Source organism: Phodopus roborovskii, unplaced genomic scaffold (genome assembly GCF_943737965.1).
Source record: "Phodopus roborovskii unplaced genomic scaffold, PHOROB, whole genome shotgun sequence".
NCBI lineage: Eukaryota > Metazoa > Chordata > Mammalia > Rodentia > Cricetidae > Phodopus > Phodopus roborovskii.
The window spans coordinates 1,880,843-1,898,956 of NW_026126638.1; the positions used below are offsets into that span (position 1 = coordinate 1,880,843).

Sequence of the window (18,114 nt, forward strand, 5' to 3'; positions counted from 1 at the left end):
CGACAGCTAGGCTGGCGTCTGAACAATGGTGACATTAGCTAAGTGCCCCATAATCACCTGCTTTTGATGCAATCAAAGCTGATTAGAGCTCACTGTTGTGTGTACCATACACTTTCTAAAGCTTTGTCACGTGCATTCTCTCATGTGACCCACACAATACCTCTGCCACTTCAGTGAGACTGGCTTTGTCATCGTCTTTAAGGCCGGAGAGTCTAAGAGTTCCTCCTGTATTCCTGCAGTCCTCCTGGCCCTCTGCTTAGATGGGCTTTATTTAAAAGGCATGCTAATTTAGTGTGGGGTCTAGAATTGTTTTTACACATCAGGAGTATGATCCGTTTACAGTAGAGAAACTGCTGTAGGGCAGTCTGAGATGGCTCAGTCTGCAAAGCTCTTGCTCTCTGAGCATGGGGATCTGAGTTTGATCCCAGAACCCATATTTAAAACAACAGCCAATACTGGGGGAGGGATATATGCAGATTTCTGGGGTTTGGGGCCAGGCAGCTTAACCTACATAGCAAGTTCTAGGCCAGTGAGAGACCCTATCTCGATGAAAATCTGGACAGCACCAGAAATTGTTACCATTCCTCCCCCATACACTCTCATACACATGCACACACACACACACACACACACACACACACACACAATTAATTTACTAAGGTTGCTGACATAATAAGTATTTCAGAGCCCCAAATTCAGAATTGATGTTCTGGTCCAAATTCAACTTGTCTTTCTGCTGTTCCACACACTGGCAAGGTGCCTTTTAGGAAGAGGGTACTCAAGCTAACAGACTTGACAGTCACTCTTCACATCTTACATGGACCAATACATGCAAGGCTTTAGTTGGCTTCCTTTATGGGTGCCAAACTCTTATCATTAAAAATGGCTTCATGCCAGGTAAGTGGCGCATGTCTGAGATCCCTGCAGTCAGGGGACTGAGGCAGGACCATTATGAATTCAAGGCCAACCTGGGTTGCATAAGACTATCCTGTCTCTAAAACTAAAACACAAAACAAATAAGCTACTTTTTTTACTGTTCTCTCTAAGGTAGTTTGGAGGACAGTGTGTAATCTTGACTTTTCTCTCGGCTTCCTGAGTTTGGACAGTGTCTAGAGGCACAAGAACTGTGTGTATGCCAGGAAGTGTGTCTTCCGAACAAAACCCCGTCACCGTAAACATGAAAGGGGTGATCTTCCAACAAACACAAGAGTGTTTATGCCATAAACAAATGCTTTACTCCTGACAGCAACTAACTCAACACTCCTTAGTTGTCTCCTTTTGTGCAAAACAGTGAAAACCATTTTCCCAGTCCGACTTAATGTTTCCATCTTGTCTCTGTGGTCTTGGAGGTCTCTACACTAGTCCTGGTGCCTCTGAGCTTTCTTCTCTGTGTCCTCAGCATCCACCCAGAGTCTGCTTCATCAATGGTACTTGGGCTGGGTCCGATGAATGTACTGGACCCAGACGAGTCCATCGAGATCTTAGCTGCAGCCTGGAAGGCCACAGGCAGAGCCCCTGAATTAATCCATTTTTCTCTGTGTCCTCAGACCATCTTTGGGTTTTCTTGCCATGTCTTAGAGAAGAATATTTTCAGGGGTGGGAGGCAGTAGTGTGCTTGCTAGTGGACCCAGAGTGTGGAGGGGAACAAGAAACCCCACTCACTGTTTGACTTCACTTGAGTGAAGGTGAAGGAATCTTGGTTCAGTCTGATTGCAAACAGGTGTCTGGGCTTCCACACCTCCAGAATACTCACCATGTAGCGTTTCATTTAGTGTGTTCTTACAGTGTGAAGAAAAGCTGGGTGTCTGAGACCAGATTCTCTGGTTGTTATGAAAACCTGAGTGTAAGACAGGTTTACATCATCCATAAGTGAAAGTGCTAAGAAATAAATGACCCCCATCACGGTATGATTTCCAGCATCATCCATCAAGTCAGCTAAACCCTATACTTGCTCCAGACACACAAGGCAAATCCTTTCTTCTCTGCAGACCCCACAGCTCATGCCCTCACTCCCAAGCTGACAGATAATTCTTCACCCTTAGGGAGTGTCTGTTTCTCCAGGCTGTGAACTCCCCAGGACAGTGATCATAGGGACTTACTTTGCCTCTTCAGTGCCTGGCACTGACATGGGCACATGAAGGATGCTGGAAATAGGTTTTAGGCCTAGAAGGTGCCCAGCTTACAGTACAAGCTTTCCGAGGCTAGATGGCGCTGTTGCCAGAGCCAAATCAGGTTGGTTCTGAGAGATGCTAGTATGAGAGGAAAGAGAGCAGAAGCCAGGGGTCCTGCCTTGCTGAGTTGGATTCTGACTTGTTGCTTACAGTGATGAGTGGCTCCCTGCTGGCTAACACAGTGTACTTTGCCATTTTCTCTGCACTTCACAAGCATGGCTTCAGGCAGTCTTCACAGCCTTTTGTGGTTGTCAGAACTGCTGTCTCCATTCTAAACATTTTCCGGGCTATGAGACATATATCCCAAGGGGGCATCAAAGTCATGGTCCTCTTGCCTCAGCATCCTGAGTCCTGGGACTTCAGGTGGGTGCTATCAATCAAAATTAGAGGGCTATTGTTGATATTGAGAGCAGGAATTACTACAGAAATATACATAAAGCAATAAATGGTTGACATGCAAATTTATGTAAAGTAGGAGTGGATCAACATCTGTTCTTTGTGCCTTCTGATTGTCTACTTTTCCCGTTTCTTCCCAGGATGATGAAGACAAACTGACCTGGAAAGACCGTTTCCCAGGATACTTGATGAACTTCGCCTCCATCTTGTTCATGGTAATTTCTTTAAGGGACCACCTGTCTGGGACTGTGTGTATGTTGATCCTGTTTCACGTGTGTGTGATGTGGGTATTTTGGTGATTGTTGTTGTTGTTGGTTTGCTGTGCAGTAGGGAGGGGCAGACAAAGGTGGAGCTACAGTACTGAATGGTGGAGCAAGAGCTTTCCAACACTGTGGTCACTGACTACATATGAATAAAGTTGCAATGCCCTTGGAGTGGGATGTGTTCTTGGCCAGACCAAGAACTTGAAGGATAGAGGGGAGCTGGCTGCATAATTGTGGTGGCCCTTTTGGGTCTCCAATGGCTCTCTCTGATGCTAACAGGGTCTGGAAACCACAGAAGAGAGTGGGCTGGTCTCAAAGTCTTCAGTGTCTCTGTGGATGCTGCCTTTGCATTTTCCTTTATTTTGCTGTGACTGGGAGAGCTTTGTGTTTATCTGTTTATTTTGAGACTTAATGATGTCGGCATTGTTGGGAAAAGCTGGAGGAAGAGGCTGAGATTGATTCACGGTGGAGTCAGATTAGCAATTTATGCTCATGATCTTGGAAAAGGTCACCAAAGACCCTTGTTGGGTCACTAGCATCTGACCCTCTTCAGTGGGAAATCCTGTGTGGCTTCCTTTTTAAGTTAATTAATTAAGTAATTTTATATCCTGAGCACAGTCACCCCCTCCCTTCTCTCCTCTCATTCCTTCCCCGCCCCATCTCCCCTCTGCCCCCACCAAGCCACCCCTCCTCCGTTTCTCTATTCAGAAAAGGGCAGGCCTCCCATGGATACCCAGGAAATATGGCATATCAGGTTGCAGTAAGACGAGGCACCTCCCCTTGTATTAAGGCTGGGCAAGGCAACACGGGATGAGGAGCAGGGTCCCAAAAGGCAGCAGAAGAGCCAGCCAGCCGCTGCTCCCACTATTAGGAGTCCCACAAGAAGGCCAAGCTACGCAACTGTCATACATATGTGGCATGCCTAGGTCAGTCTCATGCAGGCTCCGGGGTTGTTGGTTCAGTCTCTTTGAGTTCCTGTGAGCCTAGGTTAGTTGATTCTGCGGGTTTTCCTGTGACGTCTTTGACACCCCCCATTCGCCCCCCACCAACCCAGCTCCTACAGTTCTTCTTCCCACTCTTCAGCAGGATTTTCCAAATTCAGCCTAATGTTTGGCTGTGGGTCACTGCATCTGCTTCCATCAGTTGCTGGATGAAGCCTCTCTGATGACTATTGGGCTAGGTACCGGTCTACAAGTATAGCAGAATATTGATAGACATCACATTGACATTTTTTTCCTCCATTTGTGCTTGATTCTATCCTAGGTCTCTGGGCCATCTAACTTCTAGGTCCTGGCAGAGTAAGCATTGTCAAGGGTGAGCTTACTCCTACGGCTTGGGTCTCAGGATAGATCAGTCATTGATTGGCCACCCTTACCCTTACCCCAACACATCCCATGGGCAGGATAGTCTGTAAGTCACAGGTTATGTAGCTGGGTTAGTGTTGCCCTCCCTCCACTGGAAGTGTTGCCTGGTCGCAGAAGATGGCCAGCCAGTTCAGGCTACGTATCAGCAATTGCTAGGAGTCTTAGCTGGCATCTTCCTTGTAGATTCCTGGGAGTTTCCCTTGCACTTTGTTTTCAAGGGTAGATGCTTGGCTTCATAACGCAGGCTGTGGGCATAGCAGCTCAGTGTGGCTGAATCGGATTACATATGCAGTGCAGAAAAGAAGGGGATTATGTGAGTTTTAAAAACTACAAGAAGCATCCTCATTTGCTGAACCCACTGGCAAGACTTACTTCTGACTTGGCTTGAGCTCATTGTTTTTATTAATATTGGCATCATAACTAACAGGGACAGGAAACATGTAGTCTCAGAATTTAAAATGTGCCAGGCCCGGTGGCACATTCCTACAATGCCAGTATTCCGGAGGTAGAGACAGGGGATTTCAAATTTGAGGCAGCCTGGGCTATGTAGTGAGGCTCTGTCCAAAACATACATTTTCTTAGCTTAGACTTCCTCAAACTCAAGGCCTCCTTCTGCAGACAAAGTACTGAGTTGTCAAAGCTTAGCAGTCTAAATTTGTTTTCCTGTCACTGCCACACACACACCCAAGGCCTGGAGGGGTTATTTGAGAGTGCAGTGAGCTGCAGTAGGTTAAAGTGTGATGGTAGGAAGTTTAACCCGCAAGATGGCTGTGGGAAAGTTTGTTCCACTTGAGAAGTACTTAATAGCTACAATTGTATGCTCAATGCTATTCTCGGGGACCAGACAGTGCAGAGAATGGAAGGCAATGATAATAAAAAACCGTTTACAGACAAAGTAAGAGTGGTGATGCACACCTGTAACCCTGGTACCTGGGAGGCTGAGACAGGAGGGTTTTGAGTCCATGGCCAGCCTGGACTGAAAATAAAGGTATCTTAACCATTGTACATGTGATAAGTAGATAAGTAATAAAATCAACTTCCATCTTTAGCAGTGGTGCAGTAGATTTAATAACATTTATCTTGCTGAATTTAGTGGTAAGTACATTTCTAGTCTCATTAAAGCCTTCAAAGGCTGCCAGGTTACTAACAGCCCTGGGCTAAAATCTAGAGGAGGTGTAGGAACGAATGAGCAGACATCTTTGTGCTAGGATTGCTCTCACTTTAAGGACATTTTCCCAGTCTAGGCAAGGCCTTGGCTGGGCTGCTTTTATGGGAAGCAGGAGGGGTGAAAATAAGTACTGTGTCAAGCCCAAAGTTCATTAAAATCATTAAAACTGTAATCCACCAAAACCTGGTCTCCAAACACATAAAGAATTACAAACTCAAGAAAATAGATAGCTCAAAAAACTACCTCCATAGGCACTTCACTAAAGAGAAACTCCAGTGACCAACAAGCCTACATTAGTATTCATGGAAATTCTAATTTAAACCATTGTGAAATACCATATGCACTCAACAGACAGATTGTCATTAAGAAGTCTGTCAATAACAAGTGTTGGAAAAGATCTAGATCAAAAGAAACTTGTACAATGCTGGTAGGAGTTCATTTAAGAAATTATTTAAAGATGCCTTTAGAAACATTCTGGTATTACTTAGTAAAACTGAGGCTTAAAGCCCAGAGTCCCGAAATTCCACGCCTAGGTGCATGCCCTTGAAAACCTTATGTGTACACACAGCAAAGTACACATAGGGAAAAAAATCTGTGAAGCACTGTTTATAATAGCCCCAAACTGCTAACTGTCCATATGCCTATCCCCACAAGATGGATAAATAAACCAAGGTCTATTTACACAGTTAAGGACCACATAGCCATGAAAATGAGCACGCTAATCACAATACAGAGCAACATGAGTGACAAACAAAAACAAAAAGGACAAAGAATTTACATGGTTTGATTGTTATCAGACAATGTTCAGAAAGGGGCAAGCCTAGATGGTATGTTTAAATAACAGAAGAGTAAAGGTAAAGAAAGAAATGACTGTCGCTCGACAACCAAAAGTAGAGCCTGGGTAAGATGCTTGATGTGAGGCAGGCAGGATACACTAGAGTTTGGTTTTACATCTCTCTCTCTCTCTCTCTCTCTCTCTCTCTCTCTCTCTCTGTGTGTGTGTGTGTGTGTGTGTGTGTGTGTGTGTGTGTGTTGGGATGTTCTGTGTGTTCCCAATAAAACAAAATTTTAAATCACAAATGCATTTGTTAAATAAGTCAAGTAAGGAAGTCTCAATAAGATTACAGCAAAGATCTGTAATAGGAGAAGAATCAGTCAGTCATGCTGATATGGAGTCAGAGGGAAGGGTGAGGAAAAGGACTCTGGGATACAGTGCCTGGTAGGATTCCCAGGGAGAAGAAGGGTAGCAAACAATGACAGAAGGATTTGCCTGTGGCTGAAGAACAGCCAGGTGGGCCATAGGGAAATAGAAGTATAGCAAGGAAATGGCTCACTCTGCTGGGAAACTCCCTAGAGAAAGGTTTGCAGAGGAGACAAGGACTCTGACACACAGTTCAGAAGGGACTCTTGGGTGCTATGAGAAAGGCTGGTAAAGAAGGCAAGTGTGTGGGAAAGGGACAGTCAAGCAGGAGGCTGCTGGGGTCATTAAAAGGTGTCCCAAAAGTAGATCAGAAAGAATTTGGTCATGCCATGTAGAACTGAAAAAACGTTGCCAAGCATGGTGGTGCATGCTTGCATGTCTGTCCTATTACTCCAGGGGCTAAGGCTGGAGGATTGGCTGTTTGAGATACTATGTTTTACCTATTTATTGCTTTGTTACAAGACCAACTCCACAAGGGAAGTCATTTTTAGTTAGTTACTTTGTTTGTATTTTCCACAGCACTGTCTCCTGGACACCTAGCCTTTAGACAGCTGTTAGGAAGGAGCAGTAAACAAATTACAGATGGATGTTAGAGGCAGCTGTGACACAGTGACAAAGCTGTTTGTTTACTGGCGCTACTGTCACATTCTGTGCCCCAGGCTGAGCCCTGTTCCACTGGATTAGTAGAGGTAGCCGCTGCCTTAAGCAGTTTCCCTTGATTTCTAGAAAGTTCTTCCTCCTCCATATTCTTTTTCCAAGCTTTCCCCTTAGCGAACTCTCCAAACATCTGTAGGCTTTTCTTGCCTTCTGCTCTGCTCTCCCTAAGAGCATCCCAGACATTCATGACCTGAAGCCTGGGACTCAGAAACAACTGCTTCTCAGTTCATTCTTGGTACACATGTACAGTGATTTTCACAACAGTTCAGAATGCAAGCCCCAAAGTGTGGGGATCCCACAGTCTCTCCTTCGTAGCTCTTTTGTAATCTTAAACTTTACATCCAGGCTTACACTGTCTATTAAATATTCTCTTAATGTCTCTAACTAAGTATCTGACAAGAAAGAAATTTAAAGGGGAAGAGTGCTCCAGGCTCCTCTCTGTTGCTCCGTTAAATCACTGATGAGAAGCAACTCAGGGGAGGAAAAGATTTATTTAGCTTGCATTTCCAGGTTACAGCCCATCATTGACAACAGTCAGGGCAAAGCCATAGGCAGGAACTTGAAGGAAAAACCATGGAGAGATGGTGCTGTTTTGCTTACTTCAACATATGCTAAAGCTAACTTTCTTATATCATCCCAGAACCAGTGGCGTAGCGATGGTACCTCCCAGAGTGGGCTTGGTCATCCTACATTAAATTAATAATCAAAACCATTCCCTGTTCCTTAAAGATATATCCACAGGTCAGTCTGATCTAGGAAAATCCTCAGTCAAGGCTTTCTTCTTAGATGGCTCTAGGCTATATTAAGTATACAATTAAATATAATTAGGACAAAAGTAATAATTTTGTTCATTTTTGCCTGTCCCCCCCCCCCACACAGTTTAAGAAAGGATAGTCTATGATAGCAGGGAAGGCATGATGGCAGGAATATGTGGCTGCTGGCCACATTGTATCTACAGCGAGGAAACAGAGTACATGTAATTGGGGCCTTATAGCATTCTTTAAAGCATACCTCCAGCCATTGACTCTCTTCTGCAAGGTTCTACCTTCCTAAATGTCACAGCCTTCCAAGTGTTCAAACATGTGAGCTTGTGGAGGACATTTCCTATCTACAGCTTAACATTTTGCAATCTTTTTCTGTATCCTAAAGGTAAAATTATAGGATCAAAACACAAAACCCATAAGGGCTTGGGTAATGTGTCCTTGCGTAGTGTGGATAAGTCATTTGTGGCTGAAAAATCCAGTCTTTCCCACACTGCTTTCATTCATGGAGTCCTGCTATGGAATAGTGTTATCCACAGAATGTGGCATGTGATCAAGCTCCTTTACCCTAGTTATGGGAGGCAGACCCAAAACATGATGTGCCCCAGTGCAGTGGCTTAGGGGAGAGCTTATCAGAAATATTATTGAATGGCTTTAAAACTCCACAAGTCAAGCACAAGTGGTAGGAATGGACTGGAGTTCATGGCAAGAGATCTGAGATCAAATGTCAGGATGGGACCATGGACTCCGTTCCACATGGCAGGGTCCAGTCATGGAGCATCATGAAATCTCATTTACAGAAGGCACAGTCTTTATGAGGATTAACTCAAGTGGAGAGGTACTTTGCACCGTGACATGGAGAAGATACAGTGGGGAAGTGATGGTGATGTCACCATTGTCCATTAATATCTCAGCTCTGCCTTGTCCCCTCCAAACTTGGGACAATCAGATTGCTGCTGCTGGGCCCAAGTTTCTTTATGCATACCAGGCTAGGCAGCCCAGTCTCTTGCTAGCACCCTAGGCTTCAGCATGCTGGCACCCCAGAGGTCTGCATGGGTCTATATGCTGACACATCTGTAACTCATTCCAAGTTCACCAGAGTATCGTTCATGCTGCCTGCAACATACTGATCAGGCCTCTTCCCAGATTCCCTGCCCCTCCCATCTATTCCCCTCCAGAATGTCTCCTCCAGCATTCTTTTGTATTCTGGGGAAACCATCCACCTGTCTTCTTCTCACCTCACAGTTTAAAAAGCCCCATCCCTTCTGCCCTAGAGACCAACCAGTTCCTGAGGTGAAATATGACTTCCTTTGACTGAAGCAGGGCTGAATGGGACCTGTTCCTGACAGATGCCTCCCTCTATCCATCCCTTGCTGAGCCTTGATTGGGAGCTCTTATTCATGACATCCTAGTGATTCCAGAAGCTGCCCTTCCTCAGCTGGGGTGGGAGAGGTACAGGAGTGGGGACTCGGGAGAGTTGGTACTGTAGGTCTAGAGGAATCCCTTGCTATGTCTAGAGGAGGTAATATGGATCTTGGAGATCTAGGGACAAAGGAACAAAAGATTTGTATACCAAATTAGAATCTGTGACTTCCATTCCAAGGTGCCTGGAAGGGAACTCGGTGCTTTTGTTCACTTCATTTTGTGCCAATGTAACCTCTCTCTCTCTCTCTTTCTCTCTCTCTCCCCTGTTCTGTGCTCTGGACATTTTCATCCTATTTGTAATTCATGCCTTCTAAGTCCAAGCATCTTCAGTGTCTTCCTATATTCCTTAATGGATGGTCCAACTTGAAGTTTATTCCCTCCATAGCTCTTCCCTGTCCAAGCAGATCTCCATGCTGTGTTCCTGTAGCAACTGTCTTCATTTAGCACATAACAATTTCACACCTGTTACTATGGTATAAAAGGAATTCATTTTAGCCAGTTGTTGGTGGCACATGCCTTTAATCCCAGCACTTGGGAGGCAGAGGCAGGTGGATCTCTGTGAGGTCTACAGAGCAAGTTCCAGGACAGGCTCCAAAGCAATACAGAGAAACTCTATCTCAAAAAACAACCAAACACAATAGCAACAACAGAAAAGGAGTTTATCATATCTCCATAGTAGGCAGAAAGTTCCAGAATGAAGGAAATCAGGATATGTTTTTCACTCCACAGTGTTCAGAATTCTCATCTTTATTTGTGCTATGTGTGTTTTATACTATTGGGATCTGATAAAAAGGGAAGATGCTCTACCTTAAAAATGCATTAACTCTCAGAATGCTACATCAGAATTCAGTGGCTTTGCTTTATTGCTCACTCAGTAACTAGAGCTTACTGGCAGCTGATGTGAGTAAACAGCGGGCACTCAATGGTTGACTGCCGATGTGTTTTTCTGCTCAGTAATTACCTCCTTCTCCTGTCTTCTCTGCACAGATCGCCCTGACATTCTCCATCGTCTTTGGGGTCATTGTGTATCGGATCACTACTGCAGCTGCGCTCTCTCTCAGCAAGGCCACACGCTCCAATGTCCGTGCAACGGTGACTGCAACAGCAGTCATCATCAACCTTGTGGTCATCCTCATCTTAGATGAGATATATGGTGCTGTGGCCAAGTGGCTCACCAAAATCGGTACTGTGTCACAAATCCTTTGACTTGGGCCGTCTTGAATGTGGTCGGGTCAGTATGTACAAGGTGTTTGATAGAAATGACCCAAAATGGTAGATGGGATGGAACAGGGTTTTGTACATTTGAGTTGTAAGAATGAAGAAAGATGATGGCTATATTCTTCCAGGGCGAGCCAAAGGGCTTCCCTTAAGTAGGAACCCTTCCTGTGCTGTGCTGTGCATGTCAGAAGCCAAGGGCCTATATTGACTCACTCTCCCTTTTGTTTAATCTATAAGGGCTATTCCTTTTTTTTTTTTTTTTTTTTTTTTTTTATGCCAATATAGGAGCAGGGCAGATTCAGCATTTCCTGTGAGAAATTACAGAATTCTAGCCCTCCTCATTTTCCCAACAGCATGTATAAAGGGAAGAAAGCATCTTGATACTTGAACCCAAGAGGGTCTTATCTGGCCTCTCAAACCCGCACATTCCCCAGGCTCTAAACAGACTTCAAAGAGGCCTATCAGACTTCCCAAGCTTCAAGCCAGTGGGGGAAATGTCATGGCCTCCACATTCAGTGTGTCATTTGAGCCGGGCTCTGCTGTTGCCTGAGACACATTCTGGCATTCCTGCTCATTAGATGGGGGAGGGCCATCACAGAGACCCTTCCATGTTTTGCTTAATCTGGATGGCCTGGATACACCCCTTCCTCTTCAAATTGAGGGTTTCCTTCTTTATGCTAGGGACTGGGCAGCCCAGGTTCTCCCTAATCTCCTAGGGAAGTTGAGTCGGTGGCATGATGTCCCATCCGCTGCCTGGTTAGGGTGGCAATCAATTCAGACAGCACCCTGTGAGGGCATGAGGTTCTGGAGGCTCCTCTGTGGCTGCCTCCCTGCAGCACAGCTGCTACCATGAGGGTCACATGGTGGCACCTACCTTTGTTGTCCCTGCTGGCCTAGGAGCTCACCCTCTGAAAGAGAGTGACAGCCTTGTTCCCTAGAAGCATCTAACTATGTGGTATTGCTTGAGTTTCTTCATAGGCTACTTGAGAAAAATCAGAGGATGCTTTTAACTTGACGTCTTTGGTAATGTGCTGTAGCATGTTCTGTGGAACAGTTAAGGGAAGCACCCCATTCTCCAGGCCACTCAGGGAGGGAAGCTTAGAGGTGGGCACATCGTGGGAGAGTAATTGGTGCCCAGTGGCATTCGTGAAGGGAAGAATGGCAAGCAGAAGGGAAGTTCCAGGCAAAGGAACAAAATGAGGAAATGCCAAGGAAATGGAGAGGAGTCAGAAAGACACAGTGAGAAGAGGCTTATGGGTCACTTGGACTGCTCACAAGAATTTTGGTGGGTGTAAATGCCAGCAGAGTAGAATGACCCAATCTGAATAAATGGGGCAGAGATGGTATGACACATTTATAGAAGACCAGAGACCCGGATTTGGTGGCTGTACCAGGCCCATGGCAGACCCAGGGCACAGTGGAATGGGAAGCTGAATCTAGGGAGTTGACTGACACAAACCTCCATCTTTTGGTGGAGGGTCTTATATGTCAGGCTGAGGACTCTGCTAACTTTCATAGACAGTGGGATGTGTTTCTTTCGTGTGGGCTTCAGTGAACAGCATGGCCCTTCCATCCTGATTACAGAGCCAGAAGATCAAGGACAACAGGTAGCACGTGAGCTTTAAAACTGAGCACTGCTACCCTGCCAGAGATAATGCAGCAGAGTAGCAAAGAATGTTCCCCACTTGAGAGCTGTTCACAGATCAGCACTCTCATAGTGCACAGAAGAGCTCTGTAAGGGCTGGGGTAGAGACTTGGAGGAACCCAGAATACCCTCACTGCGGGCACTGCTCCCACCAGAAGGGCAGGGGCAGCAGGATCATTTTCCAAACAAGTGACTCCCCTTCTCTTGACTGGAGGAGAACGCTGGAGCCAAGGGAGGGTCTTACCGTTGACCATGACTGTCCACAGGGAAGATACAGCAGAAGTGGAAAGGATTGTGCCTATCCCTGCTGATCCCAACCCAGTACCTAGTGGAGTGACATGATGGAGATTTATGTTTGCAAACTAGCATTATGGGATGCTAGGATGCCACAAAATAGAGGCAGGAGGCAGCCACTCCTGTAAAGAGTAGTGAGTGTGTATGCAAAAGTAGAGATGAGGGAAACAGGAAGACAATGATGGTGTAGAAATTTCTTCCTGATCCTATGGATATTTTATTTTTCTTATACAAGACAGAAGAGAAAGTGGTCAATGGTACAAGCAGTTTTTCCCACTGCCCTGGTCCCACAGCCAAGCCAGCACCAAATAACACACAGAGATGCTGTATTAGATATAATATTGTTGGTCTGTTACTAGTGTTTCTTATTGGCTAGCTCTGTCTTAAATAGTAACCCATTTCTATCAATCTAAGTATTTCCACATGATCTTATCTTACTGTAGAGAGGATCCAGACCTCTACTCTCTTGGTCTTATATGTTGAATCTCCTCCTTCCTCTTCCCGAAACCTCCTTGTCTCCTAGCCCCGCCTATCTTGCTTTCCTATTGGCCAACAGTGCTTTACTCATTAACCAATAAGAGAAACATATTTAAAGAATGACATCTCCCATCAGATCAATAACCATAATTTATAAAGACTTATTAATAAATATCTAGTGGGCACTTCCCATGTACAAGGCTGTACATAATCTGTTGTTTCAGGTCGTGAACAAAATGAACCATAGAGCTAGGGGTATGGCTCAATAGAAGATCACTTGCCTAGCATGCAGGAGATCCTAGATTCAATCATTAGCACTGCACACACAGGATTGTACATGCCCACATTTTCATATTGTGAACCTATGCCTGTGTTTCTAACTCTCTTCCTTACCCAGAAATCTCAGCCTCCTCCAGTTTGCTAAGCCACTACTCAGTGTCCCATAAAAGATAGCAATGCTCCTACTCTTACACACACACACACACACACACACACACACACACACACACACACACACACACACACCTTTTAGCCCATATAATGTTCATGAGCACCATATGGCCAACAGCGAAGTGCATTTCCACTTTGCTAAGGTTCAAACACAGATTCTACCATGAAAATGCAGACACCTGTGCTGTTTTGGTCTAAGTTTGTCACCATCTGCTATGCAATGGTCTCCACTCAGGAATGAGTTCACTGGGATATTGAGCTGGCTGTTGTTCTCAACTGTCCCAGAAGGCTCAGAAAGGCACTGCTGTGCAGTAGAAAACACTGAGTTGGGGGCTCCAGCAGACAAAGCATTTGAGTTCGGGACTTGGCTTCCTCTCCCTCCTGTCCTAGACTATTGAGCAGCAGGGAACTTTGCCAGACAAAGTTGTATCAATCCATCATTCCACTTCGGTTCCTGGATCATCACCCTTCTGAACTGTTGTCACAGTTGTTGATTCTGTCCTTGGCTTTCCTTTCACCTCTACCAGTATTGGAGGGCTGTCCTTTACCCTTAGGTAACACACGGGACAGTGTTTGAGGTTCTCATCTACCTTCTTCTCATTTGTATCCTACACCAGCCAATTTGCTCAACTCATGGTCACTCTGGGCTACCCTGTGTTCTCCCACCCTTGGTCTGGCCTCAAAAGACTACCTCCTCCCAGACCCTTGCCTGGACAAGCCCACCCTCAGTGATTTTTCCTGCCTTCTCAATCTTTCACTCACCTGTTCACCCATCAAGTATTTGTGCAGCTTTGTACCAGTCATGATTCTGACAACACAGCAGTTGGCAAGTCTCCTGTACATTCCTGATGTCATTATACCTGTCCTGAAACAAGAGGACAATAGACAATAAGTAAAACACTGCATGGAGTATAAAAAATATACATTGTGGTACAGAGTGGCTTGAGGCCATGTACTTTGGACCTAGGAGTTCAGGAAAATTCCTACCCAGCTGATCGTGCTTTAACTGTGACATGAATGAGAAGGGGAGCAACACCCAACAAGGACTTAGGGAGGAGGGATGGAAAGATGCAACAGAAAACCCATGGCTACAATTAGGAGTAGCTGTAAATGGAAAGTTCCTTATATGTTGACCATGTACCCCATTGTTTCTATCCCAATGAGTTTACATTAGCCTGAGCTATGGAGAGGTAACACATTCACCTTTAAATTCTATTTGTTTAACATCTTTCACATGTTCTGGCTCACATAGCATGTTTGCTCCACACAGTCACTCAAGGACCCAGACTGATAGAGACCAGGGAGGACACTATGTCAGGAGAAAATGAGGGTTGGGGGGGTCCCCTGGCAGACGTGTCACCATCGATTCTGTATGAAGTTCACTAGCTTGAACAAGTTTAAAGAGGAAATAGTTAACATACACGTACAATTGAGTAGCTGTTGATCTCGATTGCCACTTGGTTGGGTTAAAAAGTGACTGGCAGAATAATAAAGCATACTGCCAGGTATGTCTGTGAGAACTAAACAAGGAGGAAGAGCCATTGGGTGAGCAGCACTATGCCACAGACAGGGGGCATGGGTGGGATGAAGGGGAAAACAGAGAGGCAGCTGACATAGGCATTCTTTGTGCTACCTGGCTGCTGCGAGGATGGGAGACACTGTTCTGAGGTCCAACTGAGAGCTCTGAAACTATAAGCCAAAATAAACCCTTCTCCCATTTTAAATTGCTTCTGCCAGGTATTATGTCACAGAGCCAGGCTCACCCCTACCCCACCATACTATCGATTAGCATTAGAAACCCTTCTGTTAGGACAGGTCTGTTGTTATACTTGCTCCAGGGGGGTTGCAAGGCCCTTGAGGGCAGTGCTTCTTGAGTCTTTTACCCAGTGCCTGCTCATGGTGATCTTAGCATACATATGCAGATGCCACAGTTGGTGAAATGCACCCTCTCCTGTATCCATCATTCACCTACAGGGTAAGCAGACTGCCAGCCACAACAGAGGCTGCTGTGTGCTTGTACATAAAAAGGCTTCCAGTAAGTTCTGAGGTGGATATGGAAAACATAAAGTTGCCCTGAAAGGATATAGATGGACAGATGCAACAAGGAAAGCAAGACCTCAGGTTTCCTCAATGGCGAAGAAAAGACACTAGCAGAGATGCTCACACAATGCAGGTACCTAGTATACCCATAGCTAGAGGTGTGGCTTCAGAGGTTCCCCCAGATCGTGTGGGGACACAGAGGTGTTGATAATGCCACTTTAATGGAATGACAAATGTGCCAAGCTTATGAGCTTGCCCAGCCGTTATTATGCTGGGTTTAGTGTCCCATCTGGCTTCCTGCCCCAGATCTCCTGATAGCTGGGGAGGTTGTGACTATGCACTTTGATTGCCAGGTGCAAACAGCTGGTACAAACAACCCTAAGAAGTTCCTGAGAATTCACTACAGCCTGTGTGATGGGAGACCAATCGGGCCTGTCTGAAGACTACGCTTACCATAATATTTATGACAAAAGACAAATTTTGTTAAATGCCTTAAAAGTGATCAACTCAGAGATTGTAAATAAAAGCTGCAGTTGCCTCTCTAGCTGTAATGATAATGGCTTGTGCACAGGAAGAAAGAAAGGAAGGAAGGAAGGAAGGAAGGAAGGAAGGAAATAAGAAGGCAAAAAGTCAGACTCTGGCGATCTCATGTCCCTGGTGAAGGAAGGGCTGAGCAGAATCTAAGAGTATGTAGAGAAATGTCTAGAGCTTGGGAGCCTTATCTGAGAGTGCACCTGGCCATCTATGGCTCATTGGACTACATGTATATCCAGGTTTGGCATATATGAACAATGGGGTTCCAGTGAGAAGAGGCATAGGGTCTGTCTTAATCTTCAGAGATATATTTTTCCATAGAGGGACAATAGGTGATAGGTATGGAGAAAGGGTCTGGATCCTAGGGGAAGAAGCAAATAAGAACTGGCCAGGACATCCGGACTCGTGTCACATGCATAAACAGCACATGGATAAGGCTTGTAAGAGGCTTGGGGACAAGAGAAGCCCAGCTGGCGAGCTTCAAGCTTGCTTCTCTCTGGGATAAGGACCCAGGGTCTTTGAGGCAAAGACACTTCTGAGCCCATACATTTCATAGTAAAGATGTCTAGTGTTCTTGACCACTGTAACTCAACATCAGCATAAGCACAGGTCTGGCTTGGCCTAGAAGGTGGTGGTGTCCTTAGGCCAGTTTTGGGATCAGCTGATCAGAGGCTATGGGGAGAGGCAGGCTGGTTTTAGGTTCTAGACTGATCATGATGGCCTCCACTGGCTTTATAAGATGTCTCTGACTTCAACTCTGTTCCTCTATTTTTTTTCTCTTCTTTTCAAAACCAAGTGCAAACTGCTCATGTGCAGAACTTTGTAAGTCCTCTACCTGTCTCCCTTGCAAAGCTGGCCTTATTTGGGGCACAGGAACCAGCATAACCCGGTCAAATCTGTGTCTCCAATTCTTAAAAAAGGGACTATGCTTGCAAGTTGTTTGAACAAATGATGCTGTGGCCCATATCTGAGTGTCACTGTCCCAGTGACCCTAGATAGAGCAGGGCTCAGATGGGACAAAAGGAAAGGAACAAAAACCCAAGTCTCATAGAGTACTGCCTTCCATACCCCATTCCAGGCACTAGTAAGCTCATAGTCTTTTGTTGGTGGTGCTGGTGGCTGTTGTTGGCTTTTGTTTTGGTTCTTTGAGACAGGGTCTCACTATGTAGCCTGGGCTGGACGTGAACTCACTGTATAGCACATGTTGGCTTCCAGTTCACAATCCTGCCTCAGCCTCCCAAGTATATAGGTATTCGTCATCCTGCCTGTCTTCTGTCCTATACTTCTTGAGGAGACATGAACAAAATGTTCATTTCTACCATATATGGCACAGGCACAGACCAAAGGAAATATTCCACCAATGTCTAGTTTCATGAACCAGTAAGCTTATTGGAGCTATTTACAAGGTACCTGTGAGGGATTGCTTATAAGAGTAAGAGTGGCCCAAAGGCAGTCACATGACCATCCTAGCATGGGTGATGACTCATGAAAGCCATATCCCTAGAGCTCCATTGCAGCAGTATGGCGGTCTCTTCCGTTATCCTCCCAGCAATTGTTAATGTGTACATGCAGGTGTGTGTGTGTGTGTGTGTGTGTGTGTGTGTGTGTGTGTGTGTGTGTGTGTAACCTTGAGGAAGGGCTTTGTGAATCTTGTAAGTTTCAGGAGCTTCCTGAGAGGGAATGATTGAATTCGAGAAAGTTGTTACCCAACAGCTTCCCACACTACAGCTTCCCACATTATTTACCAGTTGGTTCTTTCTTTGATTTTAAGGAGATGCTGAAGAAGTTCAGACATTTGAGTGGGCAAGCCCATTAATGTGTAGGCATGCCTATGTGCACGTGTGCACACCCACCCACCACAGAGCTTACCCTGTACTGCAGTTGTAAGCACTTTCATTATAGCAGAACAGATGTTCTCAATTTATGATGGGCCTGTAGCTCAGTAAACTGGTTATATGTTGAAAATACTGTGAGTTGGAAAGGAATTTAATGTACCCAACCTAAGGAACATCAAACATAGCATGCCATGCAGTGTCAGTTGGCTCCTGTG

General features: G+C 45.3%; 1 protein-coding gene across 1 annotated transcript in view; it reads left to right on the top strand.

The window, feature by feature from the left end:
* The window catches only part of Ano2 (anoctamin 2), a gene marked incomplete at its 5' end in the record, with an annotated part of 300,185 nt that overhangs the window by 229,143 nt on the left and 52,928 nt on the right, over window positions 1–18,114 (top strand). The window contains 2 exons of the mRNA XM_051173071.1: window positions 2,708–2,782; window positions 10,394–10,589. Coding sequence (XP_051029028.1) covers window positions 2,708–2,782; window positions 10,394–10,589 — 271 coding nt within the window. The remainder of the gene's footprint in view (window positions 1–2,707; window positions 2,783–10,393; window positions 10,590–18,114) is intronic.